This window comes from Acanthochromis polyacanthus, chromosome 1 (assembly GCF_021347895.1).
Source record: "Acanthochromis polyacanthus isolate Apoly-LR-REF ecotype Palm Island chromosome 1, KAUST_Apoly_ChrSc, whole genome shotgun sequence".
In the NCBI taxonomy this organism is placed as follows: domain Eukaryota; kingdom Metazoa; phylum Chordata; class Actinopteri; family Pomacentridae; genus Acanthochromis; species Acanthochromis polyacanthus.
Window position 1 is genome coordinate 25,730,469 of NC_067113.1, and position 25,097 is coordinate 25,755,565.

At 40.2% G+C, this 25,097-nt stretch overlaps 1 protein-coding gene across 1 annotated transcript in view; it reads left to right on the forward strand.

Annotated features, from left to right (window-relative positions):
* Nucleotides 1–25,097, forward strand: part of stag1a (stromal antigen 1a) — a 45,673-nt gene that overhangs the window by 13,910 nt on the left and 6,666 nt on the right. Inside the window, exons 2-23 of the mRNA XM_022222984.2 lie at nt 14,070–14,290; nt 14,838–14,958; nt 15,136–15,291; nt 15,652–15,748; nt 15,847–15,923; nt 16,816–17,020; nt 17,233–17,384; nt 17,638–17,711; nt 17,829–17,952; nt 18,158–18,256; nt 18,362–18,441; nt 19,847–19,954; nt 20,174–20,288; nt 20,404–20,521; nt 20,757–20,860; nt 21,329–21,421; nt 21,775–22,068; nt 22,706–22,776; nt 23,006–23,174; nt 24,353–24,445; nt 24,540–24,714; nt 24,930–25,069. Of these exons, the coding sequence (XP_022078676.1) occupies nt 14,262–14,290; nt 14,838–14,958; nt 15,136–15,291; nt 15,652–15,748; nt 15,847–15,923; nt 16,816–17,020; nt 17,233–17,384; nt 17,638–17,711; nt 17,829–17,952; nt 18,158–18,256; nt 18,362–18,441; nt 19,847–19,954; nt 20,174–20,288; nt 20,404–20,521; nt 20,757–20,860; nt 21,329–21,421; nt 21,775–22,068; nt 22,706–22,776; nt 23,006–23,174; nt 24,353–24,445; nt 24,540–24,714; nt 24,930–25,069 (2,694 nt within the window). The 5' untranslated portion in view covers nt 14,070–14,261. The remainder of the gene's footprint in view (nt 1–14,069; nt 14,291–14,837; nt 14,959–15,135; nt 15,292–15,651; nt 15,749–15,846; nt 15,924–16,815; nt 17,021–17,232; nt 17,385–17,637; nt 17,712–17,828; nt 17,953–18,157; nt 18,257–18,361; nt 18,442–19,846; nt 19,955–20,173; nt 20,289–20,403; nt 20,522–20,756; nt 20,861–21,328; nt 21,422–21,774; nt 22,069–22,705; nt 22,777–23,005; nt 23,175–24,352; nt 24,446–24,539; nt 24,715–24,929; nt 25,070–25,097) is intronic.

A 25,097-nucleotide genomic window follows, 5' to 3' on the forward strand; every position in this document is an offset into this window, starting at 1 on the left:
AAGGCATTGTTTATACATGATGTATCTGTTTGGCCTGTTGAAATTTCCTGTTTGGAGTTGGTTATTGCTGCAGCATGTACAGATCATACAGGTTAGTTCCTGCTGTTATCATTGTCTGTTTCTGTTCCTTTTTTTTTTTTACAAGCACAGCAGTTTTGTCTGGTCTGCAAGTGTGTTTCTACAAATGCTTACTCCTCTAATGTATTGTTTCTTGACTTCCTTTCTGGCATTGCCTCTAATGTACTTTTCACACCAAAACCTGGCAACGCTGGGAATATGAGTTCAAGACTTTGTGCTGCACATTACAGGATGAAGATGGTTTGTGGCTGTATATGCATGATTCTTTTAAATGTGTTTTGACTTTCTCTTTACACCACACAAAGAATATTTCTGTATTTTCTTCCCAGTTTGAAGTGAGATGATTTAGTTAATTTAGAACATACCGATATAAAAAATAAGCGAAATAGAAGTCCCACACAGCAGGGAGTTTGTATGAAAGCAAAACTTAGTGAAGCCAAAACTTTCTGGTTCTTTTTCATAGTGGTTAGTTAATTAAAAATAATGGTAGGGTTTGTCTGAAAGCACTGTATTTTCACCACCATGAAAAAAAGATTTCTGCTCAGCTCACTTTATTTTCTTCTCATTACTTTCTAGCATGACGAGCACACTTCATGCAGACTTACTACACATTTTAGATATAAACCCAAGATGTTCACACTTTCCAAACTGTATTTGTTCCTTGTCTTGGCCGCTTTGCCCCCATACCTTCTCTCCTCTGATGTATTTTGCAGATTTAAACTATGAGACAGTCAGTCTGTTGCAGTTAGATACCAGTATGTAGTAGAAACACTACCATGTCTGATGCAGACTGAAGCAGTATCGGTTAGAAAAATGCGTTGCTTATGCTGGGTATGACAGGGTGAAATAGTCTTAGATGACTGAAATATTTAACGCTGGCATGTTTTACTAATCGCACTGTTGCATGGATCTTATTGGCCCTGCAGCTGCAGAATGTTAAAACTGAGTCACTTATTCAGGGTTGAACTGTTGACTCGATATTGGCCTCTCGCCAGAGTGTTTTGTTGAACAGAAAAGTCCTCAAATTTACCAGTTTTCCTCCAGTGGTTTATAATTGCAGGCGCTGTGCTATAATATTTAATTATAGAAGTTCATCATATGTCAGTTACAACCACTGATTGCCATTCACTGTGCTGCTAAGTCATTCCTGTGAGCACTTCAACCTTAATTACATTTATGCTGTCGCTTACAGCTTCTCACTGAGCCTTACAAGCATAATGCCTATGACCTTGGCCAATTGATTTTGTAAAATTCAGCATACACGGTTTGGCTATAGCAGGTTAGGGCTAATAATATGCTAGAAAAAACAGTGTTTTGAGGTTGTCAGTTTTCGGTTTCTGTCTTTATTTTTCTGCCAAAGCAAGCAGGGAGATGTTTCTGCTGTCTTCTTATTTCCAGCATTTTCTGCGCTCTTGAACAGGATTAATTGAAATCTTTTCAAAGGCGCAGACGTATTTTGTATTATTGAGGCTTCTTAATTTAATTAGCTGTCAGTGGCGAAGCAGTCACTGCACTGTATCGTGCACAATTCCTCAGTCACCTAGAGTATTAGACAACAGTCCAACACAGAACTTAAATGCTGTAAAACAATGTCTCATTATTCTTTGGTCAGTTAATTTATTTAAAGTATAATTTTTCCAGTTTTATGCTAATTTCATTTTAGTTAAGCTATAAAATACAGCTCTTTGTGTTTGTACTAAAAAAACTGCTTATTTGGGAAAAGAAATAGTTTGACATGTTGTGAAATGCACAAATTTAACAGACATTTCTTTACATCAATTACAAGTCTATGTAGAAATGTAGAAAAGCCTGACTTAAAATGTTGTCTTTAAGTAGCCAATAATAACATGACAATGTTGATATGTCGGGATGCAATTTGCAATTGTTTTTGTTGATTAATCTGATGATTGGTGTCTCAACTGGTCCAACACGTTTCCCAAGGCCCAAGTTAATGTAAAATTAAACAATCTAAAACCAGTGACTGAAGTTTTGCTTTCCTTGATAAATTATTTAATTTGCTATATAAAGTGACTGAAATTGTTTAAGTTCTGTTATGAACCTTATTTAAGATCACAAGGTAAAAACAATAGAGTACACGGTATGATCTGTGAGGAGACTGATATGCTCTCAAGCTCAGAACAGCACAAGAAGCTGTCTGACTTAATTACAGGCTTTTTGTCTTAAATGCACACATGTTATAGATGTCTGGAGTGCTGCATGACATTTTTCCTTGTAAATTCAAGTCTTTTACCTTCAGGCAATTGTGGGGAAAAAAGCTATTTTCACTCCTGACAGACATCAGTCTGTTAAAGCCTTTTTTTATATGTACATTTTTCATTTAACACTGCGTAAGTGTTTGTGTTTAGTAACTATATAAATGCATTCAGCTGAGCTCAAAGCACATTTGTCCAGCTCCTGGTTCATTCAGGGCCCTGTGTAACTTAGACCTGCCGCTTAGAGGATTGACCCTCTCATTTTCCTATCATACGATGATCCCTCAGGTCACCTGCTCCACCAAGAGTCTAGTTAATTGAATCCATTTAAAGCCATCCAAGCTAAGCTACTCTGCTATCCTCGAGCGGCCAGCATTCACACTTGACACTGCTGCAGCACTCTAGAGAGATAAAACACAAGATGAGTGAAGAGTAAGACACTCCACTCTGCCTCTTTACAACATCTTAATGCCATCGTAAAGAGTGGTGTTAAAACTACATTGCAGAGAGCACAGTTTGACAGGAGGGAGAGGAGATACAGAGTGTGGTTTACAGTTACAGATAACTGCTGAGGCTGATTTGGGTCAAATTCTCCTCAAGCTGAAAGTGTCAAGATGAATTGTTTTTGACAAAATAATGAGCGGTGAATGGCCGCGGTGTAGAAAATTGCTTCATTTGAGGTCTTTTACTGGTGATGTTGCTACGGAAACCAACATCGTAAGTGCTTTGCAGGGTTCAACTTCAATTTGTGCAGACAAAATGGTCAATCAGTTTTTAATAAGTCAGCCTGCCACAATGTTGTCTAAAGCACTTTTTGATTATTACCACAGAGAAAGGTGGAAAAGTTAATCCACTTTGGTCGGCTTCAGCTCAGTGTAACATCGACTCAGCAAGGCGGCAGCTGTAGTGTACAGAGACTGGAGAAACAAAGTTAAGCAGCTTTAGCGTGTGCCAGTCAGCTCTGCAGAGTGCTGCATTCGCTGAGCTTATAGCTGTAATATAAAGAGAGAAAAACTCCTCTCCAGTTTCCTTCAGTTGATTTTTCCTCTGTAGTTTTTAAGTAAGCCAGTGGACAGTTTTCTATGTAGTGGCTTTTGCTTGTACCCTGCTTTTGTTGGCTTCAAGGCCGTCAGTTTTGCTTCACTAACGGGCTCATGGCTTCCAATCTGCCTACGTGGCTTATTATTGTGAGGTTACTTACAACTTTTCACTTTCACGTGTTTCAGAGCTGAAGTATAGGGACACTGTTGTTTTTAATATGTGACTGCTTTTTTACAGAAAGAGTTCACTTTTTTTGCTTTTATAGCAATGGTTTCACCACTGATTCAGTTGCGTGTTCCAAAGCAGATTTACTTTCTAAGTACATAGACTGTTGTTTCTGTCAAAAAAAAAAATCCTGTTTATAGCTTCTTCTTTGGAATAAATGTTTTTTTTTAGCATACATGTGGTTGTCGCATGTGTTGTTCTGCATTTATAATGAAACTGTCCTTTTGACCCTTTGTCTTCTTGTAGAATCTTTGTGCGTTTACGGTCACCTTACTTTGATGTTTTGCCTTGTGCTATCCATCAACCTGAGGCGACACAAACACTATAAAAACAAGGTATATTATGATTTGCAGCTCAATTAACATGACAATGAAGTCATTGTCCTGCAGACAGCCCAAAACCTTATCCTGTTTTTGTCTGCATTTCTTTCTTTGTGTGAACTGACACAACTTTTTAGTACATTTACACATTTCTTCTAAATGTGGCCCCATCAGGAAATGTCATTAACATCTACTACAATGTAGGATCACTGTCTCATATCCTGTAACACTGACCTCACTCATCCACTTACACTCCACACTGAAGCACTGAGGGGAGTACACATGCCCAGCAGGCTGTATGTCCTGATCCAGTCTGTCAGTTGCGCTTTAATATTGACCGTAGAGACAGAAATAGCATCCAGATTGGCTTTATTGATGGCAGCATATGGGATGTGTATCGTGTCTGAGTAACCCGTCTTTGCTTCTTCCTTCCTGATCTTATTAGTAGGGAACCCAGTCTTGTGTTTTTAAAGTCTCAAACACTGTGCAGTTGTAGCCCACAGTGTTGGAAGCAGGGACCCACCACACTGCATCTCTGGAGATAATAGCCAATTATAGCAGATGCAGTACAGGTTATAACTGTCAGAGCAATCGGCCAGCAGGGACCACGACAGCAGGAAGGTGTGTGTGGTGTTCTGTGTGTGTGTTAGCTGAGTTTTCAGAAGACAAATATGCAGCCACCAGTACTTTCCACAAAGTATGCTGAGCAGAATGCATTTGGAGCAATAATCACCTTACTATTACAACCTGTGAAAGCTGCTGTGTCGTGTTTCAAAAACTTCGTAGCAAATACACAGAGCTGATTCTAGCTTTTTGAGGGCCGTATGCAAAATCTTGTTTGTGAGTCTTACCTTCATATTATATCACTCAGATTAAACACCAATTCTGCAACACCATATACATATACGTGACACGAAATGCTTCCGTTTACACAGGAACAGCTTTCAATTCGAGGAACTTAACTGCATTGTTAACACCAAAGTCAAAACAAACTTGCAAATTAGATAATGTGAACCACTAAAGCAGCTAAGCAACAACCATCAGCCTACCTACACTTGGCCCTGTTTGAATATTGGCCATGAAAACACAATATAATACAACCTGTCTGATGCTGTTGAAATGGCATTGAAAGGCATGAATAGAGACAAATTACACTTTTATGAAGTCGGGAGCATCGGAAAAGCTTGTTAACCAGAACAGGGATTACACACATGACTTTAACATTGGTAGCACAGCTCTCCAACCAACTGGTCCAGTTGGTTTTTACTTTAATACAACGCAAACGGATTTATAATTTGATGAGAGACGGACTTTTGTTACACATTTTAACAGTCCTTTGGTAGAATTACAAAAAATTCTAACTTATATTCAAGAAGAAAAAAATACTTTTGCATTTCACAAAACAGCCAAATGCAACTCTATAGCTGTGTATCCAACTATATATCCATTGACATATTTCCACACCTAGGTGAAACCTGACCATTACGCCAAAAAAATCCAAACTTAAAGCTGCTGTCCGGAGTTTCCGTTTGTTTTCAATTTATGTATCATTTTTTAACAAAGCTTAAATGTGTTAGTCTAGTTCGATACTATAATATAAAGTTAGTATAACGCGATATGAAAATTTATTCATGAGCTCCGCCTTCCTCTCATAGACCCCCATGTTATTCCAAAAAGCGCCGGTTGCTGCCGACCAATCAAGTTCGAGCTTCAGCTTTGTCATGCTGTCAATCAACGGTTATGCGCACAGCAAGCAAGCCCATGCAGAGGTGGGCGAGCTCCGCACTACGCAACCGCGCGCACATTTGTTTTGCTTGTGGAGGAGAGAGCATCAGGGATCAGCAACTTCCAGAAAGTTACCAATCCCACGGCTTGTCAGGCCAAGAGATTGCAGGACGTTTTTTTGGCTCGGGGTGCTCGCGTCGCTCCCCGACTACGGCCTCCATAGCCCGCCTGATGGCTTGGTTTAGATGCCGTGGTCGGGGTGCTCGCCTCGCTCCCCGACCACGGCCTTCATAGCCCGCCTGACAGCTTCGTTTAGATGCCCGACCTCTGGAGGAAGATGTTGGGGCGTCTGGGACATACTCTTCGTCAGAGGAGTCATGCAATTCTGAACTCTAGATAGAAATAAATAAACAATGTAACACATATACACGCGTAAATGCACTAAGTTTGATAAACAACGTCATCGAGAGGGATACACGAGTGTAATCACATATTGAAACTTTACTCGTTCGTCCTAGCAGATTCATGTTATTTTGGTATTAGGACAAGTTAGACTCAATACAGCATTCTAACGTAATTCCTTTATTATTTACTAAATGTACTAAATGTAGAAGAGGGGAAAACAGCAAAACAGGCAAGATGCTGCAGCACTCCGGGCACTTCTCTCATGTACTGCGCGCGTGCACAAATAAAGGGGCGAAATCAGAGGGAGGGAGGGTGGGACCACCAGTGTTTTGGGAGACGCTGCGATTCAAACTCCGGACAGCAGCTTTAAATTGCAATTAAGGTTAGTTGATATACAGCAAAGAAAAACATAAAATCTGTGTCGAGCAGCGCATACACTAACATTCTTCAAATTAATGCATGAAACAAAAATAGACAATATATTTCCAAGATGTTTTTGCATTTTTTCCCCCCACCATTTGAGGTTTAACTGGCACTCTTTTAATAATAGTGCCATCTTGTTGCGTTCTCATCTTCTGATGGGTTTTACTGACAGAAGAACTGGTGCCACCAGATTCTCTCCACATACCAACTCCCAATATTTGCACCAGTGGATGGAAACACTCATTTATTAGTATTTTCTCTTGTTGTTTTCCTGTGAATGCAGTTGAGAGTTTGCACTACATTTGGATGGAAGCCTAGATACTGTAGAGAAGTTCTGCAACTATTGTATTGTTTGTCTGGGCTGATGTAAGTGTTGGGGCCCCCACGGCTACTGGCATCCTCGCTGCTGAAGTACCACTAAAACAAGTGATTCTGAATCACTACCAGCTGCAGTGGCACTGTAGTGCGACTGACCCTGTACTGTCTGATCTCCCTGTAGAAAAAGGGAGTAAGAAAGGAAAGAGAAGTTCCCTATGTAGACCAGTTATCCTTCATTGTTGCAATGATAGTGCAGCTGTTGTATACTGGAGCTCTTAGGACAGTTTTGCAAATGGCTTCTTTGATGTTAGCAAAAGTGTCATTTTTCTATAGTTCTCTTATGAAAGTAGTGTTGTAGTTATTTTTGCCTTGAGACTAGAACCTAGAGCCTTATTTCAAATGTCATATTTGATGAAGTCAAATTATTCAACGCTGTTTTCATCCTGACAAAATCTTTCACATTTGAAGTGCATGATGTGACCATGAAAGGCATCAGCTTTGGTGAAAGGCGCTTTGTATAACTAGATTTATGCTATTCTGTCAAGGTTGTTTCTCTGTCTCGCCACAGAAGCCTGTGGCATTGGAACTGATTTATTACTCTGGGTATGATTTCATCCCATCACTGGGTGGATGGGTCATACATTTTCAGGTTTTGCCGTGCATTTATTTTACTCGGAGTACTTCTGTTTACACTCTATCGTTAGCTTAGTCATACAACCTGACGACAGAAGTTTCACTTTATTTTGCTTGAATGTTGCTGTCGAATGATCACCTGTTTTAAAACGTTGTAGAAATGAAAGTCAACAGATCCGTTTAATCTGACATTGGTAAAATGCAAAGGGTTTCTGAAGCTATCTGACCATCTGTCAAGCAGTTCAGATGGAGTAAATATCCAGCTTAACCTTATCAGACCAAAAACAGGACTGCTTTAAACTTCTTTGGAGAGGGCTTATCGCTTCAGGTACAGAGATGATTAAATATAATCCGGGAAGGCTGCTTTTAGTAATAGATTAATGAGATTAAGGGCTTATTAGACACCATGACAATGCTCAGCAGTTATAGTACCATTTCCAACTGTGAAACATTATCAAGGTTTTATTCTCTTATCACCGTGGCAAAAAGAGCAATGGAAAAATCACTCTCTTGTTAATGACGCTGCATTGCATTGGGTCAAATTTAAGCAAGGTTAATGTTTTTGTTGCATAGTCTTTTTGTTTTCTCGTTGAAATAAATGCCTGTGTTTTTAATCCAGTTGTGTTGCATGTCTGTATAAAGTTGTAGTGGTCCAAAAGCAGAAAAGAAAAAAAGCATTAAGGCCTGTATTGGTGGCTTCACATGCAGGTTTCCTGTTTTTTAGGTACTAGTATGAATTGAAATTTGATGCCAGAAGTCCCAGCTTGAATGAGATGAATGAGTTTGAAGGCTTATCAGATGCTGAACGATATTTAATGATATTCAGTATTAATGTTGTTTATTATCAGTCATCAGTGCAGCACCTTGGAAGATGACACTTGTGGCATTGCATTTATTTTTCTAAGTCCATCACTCGTGGCACCTTTGAGATCAGGGCAGTGGGTGCATTTAAATTTTGCTCGACTGTAATGTGAATGCAGCCTCTATCTCAATGTGGCTCTGAATTTAAATAGTGAAAGGTTGATTAAATGCAACCTTAAGTTGGCTCTATCAGTCATCTACCAAGATTTTAGCAGCATCATGAATGGTGTCCGTAAAAGAGGAGACACCGAGTTCATTTTACTTTTATGCAGAACATCATCATAGATTTTTGAGGGACAGAGAAGCCAGTCTGAAACCAACTTTTACCAACACTGGACGACTCTTACAAGACTCTTTAAGTCAGAATTCACGGAGCACTGACTGGTTCTGTAAGTGGTCCCGTTCTGTTCTGTTCTCCCCCCTTACTGTGGTCCCTCCTGTCTCCACTCAGCCAATCAAATATGCCATCACCGCCGGGCTTATGACCCACACTAGTTGCTATAGCAACGCCGGCCTGCCTCCTAGAGAACATGTCATGCATGTTAAGTGGTTCTCAGATGCTCGCTCGTTGTCTCTCTGTCTTGTGTTCACTCTTAAGTAGACACACACACATACACAGTCGTACACACAGAAGATAAAATGACTCGGCAGATCACAGATAGTCATCATTAAGGGTTTGTTTAAGTGTTTCTGAAGCAGCTCTCGCAACTGCACCGCCCAACCTTTGTCTGGTTAAGCATGAGTGGCTACAGTTACATGCTGAATATCTTATGAAGTGTACCAGTGTCTAGATGTAGACCGAGATGTAGTGTCCTGTAGCAAACCACTATAGAGGTATCCGTGATATTCACCTGTGCATGCCTGAAAGCAATGCCAGACAATGATTTAGCTTCTCCACCATAATATCTTCCAGTCAACCTATAATTCTCAAGTCTCGTTAATAAAGTTGTAATGCCTGATGTCCAATTTTTAGAAGTTATTTAATACATGCTCAACAAAATCCCTTTTGACAAACATAATTAGTGTCAAACAGAGAAGTTTTATCTCATCTTTTATGGCTATAATCTCCTTATGTTCCTCATAAACCAGACAAAATATTAGCTCAGTCTTTCTGTTTGAAGTAGCTTCATAAAGTTTTATTATTCTAACTGGGCTGCAGTTCAGTTTGGTAATTTATTTATGAAATCCTCGGTTCAATATAAGCCAAGTCAAAGCTTCTGCACAGTTTTTGTAGAGATCAGCCTCCCCTGATCCTGTTTGACACCGTTCGAGATGAAATGTATACTCGCACACAGTGTGCCTCGCCAGCTGGAATGTCAGAGCAAATGTTTTGAAGTGCTTCAAGTCGAGGAGCTGCCCTCCAGCCGGCTACCTGCCGCACAATCGTTTGCATTTATATTGCCCGAATTAAAATCCTCTCCTGGCAAGTGTATTTGTGTTAATAGCATTTTCCTCGTTCCATGCTGCTTGATGTAAATACGATTAACCTTTCTTACTTTTGCTCATTCTTTAATTATATAGCAAGGCACTGTGACGTCTGTGCTGTGCATAACTAAGCAACTGTGTGGGAGCCTGTAATGATGGCACAACATAAGGCAAGACGTGCCATGATGATGTTAGTTTTTTGCACAATCCAAGAAACACCTGTCACAGTTTCTATCTATCCAGCTGTCTATGGTGGCTAGGACTTTTATTATTCCTCCTGTGCAGTATTTAAAACTTTTTCACGGGCAAAAACCTGCTGAAAAATTCTCATATTGGAGGCGGTGCATCACTGGTGGCTCAGATATTTTGTGATGCAACCGCCATCTATTAGATTAAAGTAAACTAGTATTGAAACAGTTGTTCTACCATTCTGTTCATACACTATTTTTAAGCAAAAATGCAAAATTTTCATTGCCTATGAGTGTTATTATTGTTTTTTTCAGACATTTGAATTTGCATTATGTTTGTAGCATGCCTGATGACACATGTTTACCAGTTTACAAGGATGACATGGCATAGTTTTGGGTTGAAATGGTGAAGATTTGGACCTACTACTATGCAGAGCAATTGGACAAACAAGTGCTGCAAGGCTGCAATGGAAGAAATACATTTCATAATGCCATAGTGTAATAAACAGAAATAGGGCTCTACATGTATAATTTATTGTTCTCCTTTGGCAGCAATACTTTTCATCTTGTTTAATATTGTTATTCATTTGTCACGATTGTTTGTTTACATTTATGCAAACCAAATTGAACCGAGAAAGAGGGTGAGAATGGGGGCAACATGAATGCAGTTGGCAGCTTCTGTCCTGTCCTCCAAAATTGAGGAACAGTTCAGGAGACTCGCTGCAAATTATTCATCGCCTCCTGTTGAAGCTGCTGCTCTCGTGTGTGTGTGTGTGTTTGTGCGGGTGTGAGGTAGCCAGAAAGGATGCCAGAGCGCTGAGAAAATGAGGAAAGCCAATGTGCGTTGAGGATTATTTAGTTGTTGGTCGATAATGGGTCAGGCAGGCTCGCAGCTCGCACACACACACACACACACACACACCCTTTTCCTGTTCCTCTCTGTGTAGCTCAGGACCGAGCAAAAACATGACAAGAGAATTGATTCAAATGAAGTTGGCTCTTGTCCCTTCAGAGAAAGATAATCTGATGATGAAAGGGAAGTCGAAGCGTGTTGGAGTGAAAATAAGGGCCAGCCGCTGAGATTTAACCGTCTGTGAAGTGCAGAGGGATGATAGTGGAGGTGGAGGTGGGGTTAGCATCCCCAGCTGGAGAACGGAGAGTTGTTGGGTTGGGTGATGGTGAAATTACATAATAAGAGCAGTCCTGCTTCCTCTGTTTTATGCTCTGTCAGTCATGTGAGGCTGCATGAATGTGCCTTTAATCCAGTTAGTCAGCAAAGTTTAGCGTGCAGTCCCAACTGTGTAGTGTCGTTTTATTGTGCACATGGTGCCCTGTGCATCTCGATTATTTTCAGCTACAGCTGGCTCTCTGAATGATGTCAAGGGTTTTACTGAGATGTATCTGCAAATTAAAATCACTCAAGATGATGAGACTTAATGAGATGGTAATTCATTAACGCCAGCATCACTGGTCAGTGCCCTGTCAATTACAGACAGATTTACTGTCGCTGAGAGTTCAATCGCTTTTCCCCTAACAGCTTTTTTGTTTTTGACAGTATTCCTGTTTTTATCAGGTGTTTTCTGTGTCTCTGCCCCAACATTTGCATGTCCCAAAGAGGTTGAAACCATCACCAAAGACAGATCACTAACACCAAAATAATAAGAAATAAGAATGAAAAACAATATTTTTAGCTAGTTTTCATAATTGGGATCTTGTTTATTCTGGCATAAAAGACATTTTTGTTTATCAAATGGTCAGAAATAACAGGAAAATGCCCAGATTCATGTCAAATAAGAGCACAGGCTTAATGCATTTACCTTTTGCAGACCAGACCATAATTATTGTCATGTTTAGTCATCCCCCAAAGCAAACCTCTTGATCTGTGTGCTCGAGGAATATATTATCTGAAGAAATCTTGTTACAGATTGTAATTATTAAAATGACTATCAAAAAATTGTACTGTTTGATGATAAATATAGGGTGACGTTCCAGTATACATAATATTTATGAAAGTAATGGTTGTTTTAGGTCTTTTTTCCTTTTTTTAAAAAAAAGATACTTAAAGGTGTTCAGTTTATAAAATGATGCGTAGTTTTGCCGTCGGTAAGGCTCCAGCCCAGAAATACATGTTGTGTGTAAATCGTATTCACATACTTTACAAGTGTCACCACTATAAATTAAGCACCCCATGTATGACGTTTAAATGACATGATATTGCTTTTTATTTTAGTATTTTGTTCTAAGTTTTGCTGTTCCTTTCCCATAACTTCAGATACTGCCTTTTTCCTGAATCGCATGCCAACATCTAAATTACGTTTTGCACGTTTAGAAGTTTACTTGTGACTGGCAGCATAGTTTGGGCAATGTTCACATGGATTTTTTTTCAATTTACAGGGTTTGTGTATGTAGATGTCAGGTTTTACATGACTATGCCTGGTATATGGGTGCAGAAAGATATTTTACGAAGCAGGGGGATTTGGCATCTTTATTGTGGTATTATGCAAATCAACATTTCCTCCTTGTCCATGCAAATGTTTGGGAACTGTTCCGCAAGCTGCAGGGATTATTTCCCGTACAAATATATGTGCCATGATGTCAGCAGAATCAGGTCTCTGTGCCTTTTTTAGGTCTTGTGTGAATGATAACTAGAAGGTTATGTGCATAGCAGCAGGTTATACATCAGGTATTAACATACATTGCACTCTCTTGGCTCTGGCTGTTATGAGATTTACTGTTCAAGTGTATTAAACATTATTACAGCCAATTAAACACCCTCCAGGATTACAGACTTTTAACAATAGCCGCTCTTGCTTGTGATTGAATGATTGAAATCCTGTACACACCTGTTGTCTGCCTCTCACAGTCTCAGTTTGTTCAGATGATGGCTTGGCTGTGTGAGAACAGCAAACCAGACAGACACTGTGTTGGTGTGTGTGTGTCTAAGTGTAAGAGAGTGTGTGTAGTTCAGCATGGTGAAACGGGGCTCTCCTGCCTGTGCTATTCCACAGTACAAACACTGTGTGGAAGACAGTATTTAAATACACACTCTCTTAGCCTGCCCCCTACTGTTGCCCAGACCTACTTTCAAACACACACGTATGCACTCACACACACTCTGGGGAAAATACACCCCTAAAACACTTTGTGGGTGATCAGAACTCGAGTGGAACTGAGCTGTGGCTTAATTGAGTGTCAGTTGATTTTTCTAAGCCTACTTTTCCCAGTTAAAACCCAATTAGGCTGTCTGGAGATAGACTTTGGGCAGAGGACTTTGTGGATCATACTGCCTCTTTTGGTTGAGTGCGGTATTGCTCAGCCTCAGCTTTTTGCTCTTATTAGCATATGAACAGGTCAAAGAATAATGTTATAATTAACTTACTTGCAAATCTTTTTAAGGGAGACTCCACCCTTGCTGTCAGCTATTGCTGTAAAGAATTTTTACATTGTTTAATTTAGTTTGCAACCAACATGAAAGCTGGGATTTACAACATGTGCTTTTTTTTTTTGGCTAGAAATCATATTTCTCTAAACTTTTGTGGACCTTTAACTAACTTTTTAAAAATTAATTGCAATGCTTTGATTGAGTAATAGTTTGTCTCTGTCTTTTTTATCACTCTACTTCCAAAAAATGTAAAAGTTTTGAACTAAAGTTGCCCTTAATTTAATAAATTAAGTTCACTAAATTGATGGTCTGGTATTTTTATTTTTCAAAGAAATCTGTGCGGCTTGTGCTTCACTTGTTTGACAACACTTCTGTGTACAAGTCCTCTCTATGCGACCCACATTTTGCTGTTGTAGTTCTTAAATTGGCCAGTTGGTGTCCTCCTTACCCCATTTCCAGCTCTACTTCCTATTTGACTGAAAGATTGAGCTGTCTCAGTGACGATTTACCGTTTTGACACTTTGGACACTGAGAATTCAAATTTAATATTAACAATTGTAACAACTGTCAGATGTATATTACCATTAGGGCCATTTAGAGCAGTTATAGTTCACAGTTTATTCAATAAATCACAAGTTATTTGTGGCAATCACTTCATTACATCATAATAGTATGACAGCTTTATCTTGAATATATGCATGTTTAAGCGTTGCATTTATCTGGTGGTGTATCTGCCTCAGAGCACCGCTGTCATTAAGGTTGCTGCTGGCAAACTTTTGATGAAATACATATTCTAATCTTGATTTTTCTTTATTTTTATTTGTTTTTCCAGGAGCTGAAGAGAGTTAAGTGCCAGAGAGTCAAGTGCAATCCGTCCTGGAGCCTCTCCTCCCTGCCCTTCCAGACCTTCCCCCCCTCCAGACTTGCCCAGACTTGTGCCTACATCTTCCCATCCGAAACAGCTCAGTGCTGAAGACAGGTATAAAAAGAACTGCAGAGGTCTACAGCTCCCCCACTGACTAGGATGATCACCTCGGAGCTCCCTGTCCTACAGTGAGTACAAGACTTTGTTTCATGATTGGCAAGTGATAAACGTGATGTGAGCTGCTCATTTGTATTAGGTTAATTTAGCCTTATAATTATATGTAGTATAGATATTATAATGCTGGGAAATTATGTTAAAACATATGATGATTAATGAATCATTTCAGTTGCATTGCCAAGAAACAAGTAATTACTTGTATTGGTATTAAAAGGGCCTCTGAAAGTCCTACATTTAATTTGGTGATCTTTGTAAAAGCCCTGTTCAGTACAGCAGATGAAGAATATTTGTAGGAGCAACTATTCAAGTGTTACCTCTGCAAGATTACATATCAACATTGAAATGTCATTTATTGTGTCTGGTCTCTGATCTCAAAGGCAATAGTCCTAGTAACAACACGTGTGATTATGTTAGTGTTTGACTTCACTAAAACAAGTAATTGCTTTGCTTTATAGCCCTGTTGTTTTACTCCTCTGAATAACATTGTCTGTGATTTTGAAATTGAGCATTTAAATTGCTGTGTGGATGAATGAAAGCATGTGTGTTTTGCTCTTTTAGGGACTCGTCCAATGAGTCTGGGGCAACAGATGCAGTGGGCTTAAGCATGAGCATGAGCGAGATGGAAGATCCAGAGGTGAAAGGCAAGAAGAAGAGAGGGAGGCCTGGAAAGCAAGCACCGGTAGGAGTCTATGTCAATGAAATGTGTGTTAAGAAAGAAGAAATTAAGGAGAAAAGAAGTTTGTTTGTGCACATGCATGTGTATTTTGGAAGAAGTGCAGTAATAAGCTGTTATGTTTCCCAGCGTGTATGTTTGTGTTGGTTCTTGGTTTGTAATTGATATTTCCATCCCTCACAGACATCCAATAAGAAACCCCGGAAGTCACCGGCAGACAAGAGTGTGGGTGTGACCAGAGGGCGAGGGAAAGCCAACGGTGTGGCTCAACATAACGGCGATGGTGGAGACCCCGTCACTCTGTTTGAAGTGGTCAAACTGGGCAAAAGTGCCATGCAGGTGCGAGAACATAGCTGTGCTTTTCATTTTCAGAAATCTCCGTACTCCAGACTGCAAACTTGCATGACAGTTTCATTATATAATCTCAAAATATAGCTGTTTTTGCTTAATCTCACAGGATGCTTCTTTTACACATCCAGCACTCAGGTTTAACTGTGCTTCTTTCTGTTTGAACTTTAACGCTGTTGTTTAAAACTTCTTGAATTTAGCTGGTTAGAATATGTGAAATATATTTACCCGCTTCCCATGTGTGTTTTAGGATGAATACTAATGTGACACAGAAAGAGCGAATAGATGCAGAAGTGTACAATTCCCACTGTTTTTATTGTGTGTGTCTTTTTTTTCTGTGTGTTTGTACAGTCTGTTGTGGATGAGTGGATCGAGTCGTACAAACAGGACAGAGACTTGGCGCTGCTAGACCTTATCAACTTTTTCATCCAGTGTTCAGGTTGCAAAGGTAAGACTGCAAAGCTTTAGTATTCTGAAGACTGTTGTTCTGTGCGAATGTCTCGGCTGACTCGAATAACAAATGTGCTATTATTATTCTGTAACCAGGCACTGTGAGAATTGAGATGTTCAGGAACATGCAGAACGCAGAGATCATCCGTAAGATGACTGAGGAGTTTGACGAGGTAACTGTCTCCTTAAATCTGCACAAAACACCATCATGTGGAAGTTTGCAAAGATGTATTTATCTAGTTATTAGCAGTAATATAACATGATGTTGCCTATCTGTAAAAGATTTGTGCACAGTGTGTGCTTTTCTCAGGTTCTCATTAAAGCAAAAATAGTCCTGCTCAGGAAAAAGAAAGCATCACATTTGATACTTGCATCTTTTATTATTGTCCTAAACTGCAGCTTGGATCAGTTTATTTTCATCTATTCTTAAAGTTAGATAGTACTGTATTTGAATGTCTCAACACAAAATACATAAAAAGAATACTCACAGGCAGGTGCAAAGAGAAGTCGCAAGTTTTACGGTGCAAATCACACAGTTTCTGTATGTTTTTTTTTGTTGTTGTTTGAAATTTTATACCAACTTCTTACCACATTACAAGTTTTTAACATGACACAGCACAATAAGCAGAGCAACGAGTCACAAACAAATAAAGGCGGTTAAAGAGATGAAAGGAGTCCTGGCCCCTGGCTGGAAAAAAATGCATTCCTCCAACCATAAAATCGCAACAGTGTCATTGTTATGAAAAACAGTCCCTTCACAACTGTTCCTGATCATACACACATCTGTGGCACAGGCAGAACATTTATTTTGCGCTTCAGTAACGCCAAATAATCTCTCAACACGACACAAGAAATCTGACATCGATTTTAGAATATCCCCCAAACTCTGTGAACTGTCACCGGTCGTGTAGCATTTCTATTTAAGTAATTCTGTAAATGTGTCTGTGAAGCGAGTAATGCTTGCTGTTTTTGCTGCACAGAAGCTTGTTAACACAGAGGCTTGAACCCAGATTGCGTTGTTAAAGGACAGTAGAGTCGCCGTCATCACTGTGTTTTTGTCAACAGGACAGTGGGGATTATCCTCTAACCATGCCAGGCCCAATGTGGAAAAAGTTCCGCTACAACTTCTGCGAGTTTATCAGCGTGTTGATCCGCCAGTGTCAGTACAGCATCATATACGATGAATACATGATGGACACTGTGATTTCCCTCCTCACCGGACTTTCTGACTCTCAAGTGCGAGCCTTCAGACACACCTCCACATTAGCAGGTAACAATGAGATGGATTGTAGAGATGGTAAAATTACTAACAAACCTGTGACTTAAAATGTTAAGGAAGTGTTTCTGGAACTTTCTGCCTCTTGCACAATTTAATTTACAATTGTACTGAGAGAAAGAAAATGTCATGATTCCCAGGAGGAGACGTTGAATGCGTTTGAGTATGTGTTTGAGCTTTGTTTGTGCATTTTTGTCTCTGCATAGCCATGAAGCTGATGACGGCGCTGGTAAATGTTGCGCTGAACCTCAGCATTCACCAGGACAACACACAGAGACAGTACGAGGCAGAGAGGAACAAGATAGCCGGCAAACGAGCCAACGAGAAGCTGGAACTGCTACTACAAAAGAGGAAGGAGGTTTGATACAATTTCGTTGTTTTTTTTTGGTTTTTTTTGCAGTTTAATGGAAGGTGTTTGTGCGTATCTCCGTGAATATATAGTTGAAAGTTAAAATCTCTACCAAAAACATGTTTCTTTAATCATAAATGAGGATTAATGGATTTGATCATAATTTATTTTCATTATACTAATGCCGTACTTTTTACCTGTGAATGAAAATTCCTTTTTCAGCTTCAGTCTTACCTGTAGCTTTGTGTTTCTCTTTCTGCAGCTTCAAGAAAACCAGGACGAAATAGAGAACATGATGAACTCCATCTTCAAGGGTATCTTTGTGCATCGCTACAGGTACTTTGTAGTTGCCAGCTTGCTCACTGACATTGTATAGCCAGTGATAAAGTTTAATAGCATCAACTTTAAACCAAAAATGTGCATATTGACAGCTGTGGTAATTTTTTCTCCCAGGGACGCGATTGCTGAGATCCGAGCCATCTGCATAGAGGAGATCGGAGTGTGGATGAAGATGTACAGCGATGCATTTCTCAACGATAGTTACCTGAAATATGTTGGTTGGACACTACATGATAGGGTGAGCACACACTCGCAGCCATCTGTCTGTTGACTTTTTCCTCATGTTTCTCCAGGTTTTGGTTGATATTTAGCTGCCCCTCTACTGAACTGACTCAAGGGCTCCAGTGATATTTGCACAAAGACAGCCTGGTCGATGTTTCGCCCTCCATCTGCTGATTTTATTTGAGATGTTTGCTTATTCTTTTCTGCCTCTTCTTTTTCAGCAAGGAGAGGTGCGTCTGAAGTGCCTGAAGGCTTTGCAGAATCTGTACACAAACAGAGAACTGTTTCCTAAGCTAGAGCTTTTCACAAACCGCTTCAAGGTAACACCCGTAATAAGAATCGCTCCGACTTGTCTGTTGTTTTTCTGCTCATTTATTCCAATTCTTTGCTGCTGTGTCTCTTATCGATTCTGTGTGTTTTGGCAGGATCGAATAGTATCGATGACACTGGATAAAGAGTATGATGTAGCTGTAGAGGCCATCAGACTGGTTACGCTCATCCTGCAGTGAGTAATTTCCATACTTTTCTCTACTTCTACCAGCGTTCTCAGTTGGCTTCTTCATTGTTCTCAATCACAGAGATATCCAGTCACTAGAAGCCCCTTTTTCTGACTAGGATGCACTGAACACTGAATATGATATCTGGCGTTTTACAGTTTTTCTTTAAAGCGCAGCTTAACTAGAGCTGTTCTGCAGAGTCCATTTGTCTGAAACAGTCCTCACAATCAAGCAAATCTCTTAGATAGATAGATAGATAGATAGATAGATAGATACTTTATTAATCTCCAAAGAGAAATTCACAGTTCCAGCAGCATGAAAGGCAGAGAACATGAGAGCATGCAAGTTACAAATAAGACAAAAAAGGTAGGTAGTTTGTTGTGAAGTAGGGCACTTTATTGGCTCAAGTCACATTTTCCTCAGAATTCTATTTTTAATAAATTTCACATAACTCCCCTTCAAATTTTCGGGTCTTTTCAGCTATTTGAGTATTGAGTGTGAACTGTAATTTTGCCCCTGGTTCTCAGCCAATTTCCACTTACTGCATACTTCTAAAAAGTAGACAACACTCTGAGAGGGGGGCAGATGTGGATGTGGGAGGAAGGAGTTGCTCAATGACATCCAAATGTCAGAGAAAAATGTAGAATAATGCACAATTTGCTGTGCCTTTCCCATGAAGGACTGTTTTGAATCCAAGGATTTTTCCCTCCAGAAACCCTTAAAGTGAACATTAGTGGTGGAGCACCATGGTGACTCCAGACCAGATCAAGCTGAGATGTTAGCTTCAGATGGAAGCCAGAAGTCTTGGAACCAACACAATGAAAGTGCAGGACAGGATAGGGGAAGTGTCTGAGTAGTAACGTCATGTTGGTTAGAAGGAGGACAGAAACAGAGCAGTCCGATTCTTCCACAGCCTTCTAAAACACAAATCCAAACCATTGCTTTAACATTTAAAAACACTAAATAAAGCATTGGCAAACAATTGCTAAAATTCTTCTGTACAGTGAGTCTTGATTAGTGTATATTTAGAACTGAGTGCAGTTTCCCAGACTCCTCTCAAGTGGCTGAGAGAGGTGATTAGAGGGCATGATCATTCTTTTTTAGTATAAATGTCATGACGCTAAGATTCAGATGGCTGACTGTTATCTGCAGTTACCATTAAAGGGGTTCAGAATGATTTAAAACAGTTGATGGCATGTTGAGCCATTTTCAATCTATGAAATGCAGATTTCAAGGAGTTTAGTGTAAATGTTTATTTAAATTTACTGTCCCAAAAATGTGACTAAGTGTGCACAACCTCATGCCATTCTATGTTTTCCTGCAGTGCTATTTTGATTTTGTGACTGCAAAGCCATTATGTTTTCTATGGGCATTTCTGTACTGAATGTAACTCGTTGTGATTGTTTGTTGCAGGGGCAGTGAAGACGCTTTGTCCAATGAGGACTGTGAGAATGTGTACCATCTGGTTTACTCTGCTCATCGGCCAGTGGCTGTCGCTGCCGGAGAGTTCCTTCACAGAAAGTGAGTCCAATCTTGAAATAATTTTGACCTGAATTATTGGCTGTCCTAAGGAATGAATTTTTATTCTCATGTCAAAGTATCTAATGATCTGCCTGTCTAATTTGCTGTTTAATAACTGCATTTACACTATTGTATTTGTCCTCGTCATTTCATTCGGGGTTTGTTTCTTTCCACTTTTACAACGCTTCTTTTCTCGCTTCCTCGCTTTCTTTGTATCAGATTGTTCAGTCGCCACGACCCACAGGCAGAAGAAGCGTTGGCGAAGCGCCGAGGAAGGAGCAGTCCCAATGGAAATCTCATCCGCATGTTGGTGCTCTTCTTTTTAGAGAGCGAGGTAACATTCACACTCTTCACACAAAAATGCATTTTGAACAGATCAGCACATGTGCAACCTGTCACCGTTTGGTACAAACAAAAGTATTTTACATGACGTGTTTTTGTGTCTGCAGCTCCATGAGCACGCTGCCTACCTGGTGGACTCGCTGTGGGAAAGCTCTCAGGAGCTGCTGAAAGACTGGGAGTGCATGACTGAACTTCTGCTGGAGGAGCCTGTGCAGGGAGAAGAGAGTAAGCCTCGCTGTGTCACACACTGTTCTCTCTGGAAACCTGTGAAATAGCTTTAGGCTGCTTCACGTCAAGTACAACATCAGAGCAAAGAGTCAGCTGTAAGAGATGATGTAATAAAGTCTTGCTTCTTGAGACTCTTGTAATCCCTCTCTCTGTTTCTGACCTTTGCTGTCAATCAGTTTCACGTTTGTCTCCTCTTCTTACGTCTTCCTCATTCCTCTGTCTGTCTCTGCAGTGTTGTCAGACAGGCAGGAGAGTGCGCTAATAGAGCTGATGGTGTGCACAATCCGACAGGCGGCCGAGGCTCACCCACCTGTCGGCAGAGGCACCGGCAAGCGGGTGGGTCAAACATGCACGTCATACCTTTTAAACACTTTTACAGCTTTAAATGTTGTAGGAGAATGTGAAATTAATGCAATTAGAGAGCAGCTGCCGACAGAGCAACACTGAAAATGCCAAAGTGTATGATATCCAAGTGTAATGTTCTGGATTTGTACTTTATTTCCTATTTTCTGCACTGTGCTTGTTTGTATATTTGTTTTTTGCGATATCATGTCTTACTTTTACTGGGCAGCAAGCATCTCTGCCCGCTTTATTTCCGTGTTGTGATTTTTATTGATGTGTAGTTATGTCCATATGGCCTCTTTTTGCAGTAAGAAAAAGTCTGAAGAAAAAAGACATTCTCAGAAACACAGTTTTATGTTAATGACACAGAAGTAGCATTCATTTTCCTTCGCATAAATAACTTACCTACTCATATTTAGAGGACAGAATATTTGACCTTAACTTTACTCTCTGTTTGTGCAGGTGCTGACGGCAAAGGAGAGGAAGACCCAGATAGACGATAAGAACAAACTGACCGAGCACTTCATCATGGCTCTGCCCATGCTGTTATCCAAGGTAAGGCTCTTTTTTTTCTCAGCTTCAGCCTGCAGCCTGCACAAGGCCAACAAGAGAGGAGAGTGACTAATGGCTTGGCCAGAAGACTGATCTGTTAGTCGAAATAATTGATCAAGTTGTGACTTATGTAGTCCTGAGAAGTGCTATTGAATAGCTGCCATTCTGCACAAGTGTGCTGCTAAATACATAAAATGTAATTGACCCTTTAACTGACCAAGGACCAGAAACAAAGCTCGGGTACTGATTGAGTTGGGCTCTTTTTTCCTTGTGTGCTTCTTTAATAACTTGTTTCTGTATGCGATAAATTTCCTTTCGACTTTATTTAATTCTAATCTCCACCTTTTTCCTCACAGTACCAGGCAGACTCGGAGAAGGTAGCCAACCTGCTGCAGATCCCCCAGTACTTCGACCTGGACGTGTACAGCGCCGGGCGCATGGAGAAGCACTTGGACGCCTTACTGAAGCAGATCCGGCTGGTGGTGGAGAAGCACATCGAGACAGACGTGCTGGAGGCCTGCAGTAAGACCTACAGCATCCTCTGCTCTGAAGAGTACACCATCATGAACCGTGTGGACATCGCGCGCTCACAGCTCATCGATGAGATGACCGATCGATTCGCACACTCGGTCGAAGAGCTGCTGCAAGAGGTACAAAAGGAAGAACAGCAAGCATGGTTTGGTGGGGATTAAGCACAAAGGATTTGTGGGTGTTTTTTGTGATCCATGGATTTTGAAACAGAGGCATGCCTTTGAACTTTAGTGTCAGCCTGCGAATGATTATGTGCACTCTTAGAAATATGCACACTTGTAATTTTCTGGCAGGCCAGTGGTTAAGAAGCATACAGTATACTCTGATTTGGTTCAAAGACACCGTCATGGTTAAATACAAACTGACATTACCTAAAAAAACTTTGGTGCTTGTAAATTTAAAAACATATCTTCTTTATTTTATTAATTACTTTTGAACTTGCTTTCAAAAAAGATGAAATATAACCAACCATTCGCACAATTTCCTGAAGAAATAATGTAAAAACAAAAAACATGATAGCTGCCAAAATGTAGCCACTAAAATACAAATTTAAAAAAAAACATGTATACTTAGAAACAAGAAAAATCTTGTACATTAAAATCTGTAGCTCACACTGACTTGTAAACCCAGGTTAGTGTTTTGTTCAGAGTTGGTAAGTATTTTGCTAAATATAAGGTATGTGTCCTATTTATGTGTGTGTTCAGGTTTGTGCCAGAAGTATTAGTGGTGTGTACTCAGGTGTTTGATGTATTGCAGGCAGAGGAGGCCGATGATGATGACATCTACAATGTGTTATCTACCCTCAAGCGACTCACAGCCTTCCATAAGTATGATTTACTTTTTATTTTTTACTTTGCATCTGTGTAGAGATGAAACTGACAACTATTTTCATTCCAGGTTAATCTGAAAATCTGCTTATTTTGGCTGACAAATATTCCAAAAACCTAAAGATTTATATGTTGTATTATTATACGGTTGCCAAAAATGTTTTACAAAAAACTTCCACCAAATACATTTTAGGAATTTTAATGTGTTTTTTTTCCTCTCCTGCTTCAGTGCTCATGACTTGACGCGGTGGGATTTATTCGGGAGTTGCTACCGGCTGCTGAAGGCGGGAATCGAACAGGGCTCCATGCCAGAGCAGATAGCAGTCCAGGCGCTGCAGTGCTCCCACTACTCCATCCTCTGGCAGCTGGTCAAGATCACAGAGGGAGTTCCCAGCAAGGTGTCCAAGTCGCCTCACAAACCGAGCTTTAGCACCACACACGCAGGTGTAGGTTTATCTTTGGTCAGGGGCTCAGCGTTTAGGCTGCTGTGTCTGAGCATCAGTGGCCCAGTGGGACCTGAGCTTATCTTTCTGCAGAGTGAGACAGCTGAGGTGTAGAAATCCATTTCGCTATCAGAGAGCCACATTTCAGAGGCTAACCCCAATTCTATCTCATTTAACACTTAAACGCCTTACAAAGGGTACAGATACCAAGGTTGTGATTTTTGTGGTGGACTGAAACGAAAGTTTACAAGACACATTACGCCCTAATCTCATCCCCTACAGTCCTTTTATCTGAAGTACAACAGCTCTGCTCCCTGGTGTGTAAACAAACCCAATACGTGTCACTGTATTCCTCACTTTGAACTACAACTGCAACTAAATAGCATTTTCATGACTGATAAATGCAATGATAACTGTCTCGTTTACTTATTATATTTATTTATTTGTATAGTAATTTTTTAAAGCTTTACATACAACATAAATCATCACTAAGACTGCATATTTTTATATATCTATAGAATGTCAGAAATCATAACGTCAATTGACACATTCCACACTTCAGAACTGAAATCTATTAAGTACACTTGAGTTTTTTAGGGCTCTCATGGAGGTGAGAAGCTGGAACCAGAAAAATGTTGTTGCTTAATAAATTGCTGGACTTCCTTAACTGTCACAAGTGTAGCTGTTAAAATATCTATCAGCTCCTCCTTTTAAAATGTCCTACAGGCTGCACACTGAAAGAAACAACCAAAAATTAGTATACAATGCAGTTTACAACTGTAGTTACTAAATGAGTGATACAATTTAATAGCATGTTAGACTGTCAGCTGCTAATATGTCAATCATGCATAGTTCTTTGATAAACAGTGTCTTGTGCTGACAGTGTTTAAAGAGTGAAAAATAAATTAGATTCTGTTTTCTGAGCCCTTCGACTCAAAGCACATTGATTGTTCTTCCAAAATTAAATTTGTCTGTGACACGAAAACATTAACATTCCTGCCTTGGAGCTGTTAGAAAGGGCAAGGCGTCTAGCCAGGCTGATACAGCTGTTTGATATAGTTTTTTCTCTGTAAAGTGCTCTTTATTGGTGACACATGACTGATGAGTGAAGTGTGTCTGTGTGGTGTTTTCAGGATGACCTGGTGGCTCTCAGAAGAGTGGTGAAGTCTTTCCTGGCTGTGTGTCAGCAGTGCCTGTCCAATGTCAACACGCCAGTTAAAGAACAGGTAACAGAAAGGAAGCATGTTTTCTGTTGTCCAGAGAAATCAGACTTTAACCTTGTTCTAAAGCTTTTTACCAAACTGCATCTCTTTCGCTCAGGCGTTCATGCTTCTCTGCGACCTGCTAATGATCTTCAGTCACCAGCTGGTTTCTGGCGGCAGGGAGGGTCTCCAGCCGCTGGTCTTCAACCCAGACAGCACTCTGCAGAACGAGCTGCTAAACTTTGTCCTGGACCACGTCTTCATCGACCAGGATGACGAGAGCCAGAGCATGGGTGAGAGAGAGAGAAAACTTTCTTATGACATTTAAATAATGAATGTAGATTTTAAATGCTCATATGTGTGTTCTGTTTAAGGTCCGAGAAGAATAATTCCGACAGAGCTAGTGACAGAGCTGGAGTTAGAGCAGCTTGAAGAATTCTTGTCCATGTTTAAATAGTTTCCTCCTCTGCGGTCATTACTCTTCATTACTGTCTTTGTGTGTCTGTAGAGGGAGATGAAGAGGACGAGGCCAACAAGATCGAGGCCCTGCACAAAAGAAGGAACCTGCTCGCAGCTTTCTGCAAACTTATCATCTACGACATCGTAGACATGCCCGCTGCTGCTGACATCTTCAAACACTACATGAAGGTGAGTTGATTTGATCTTAGCAGAAAAT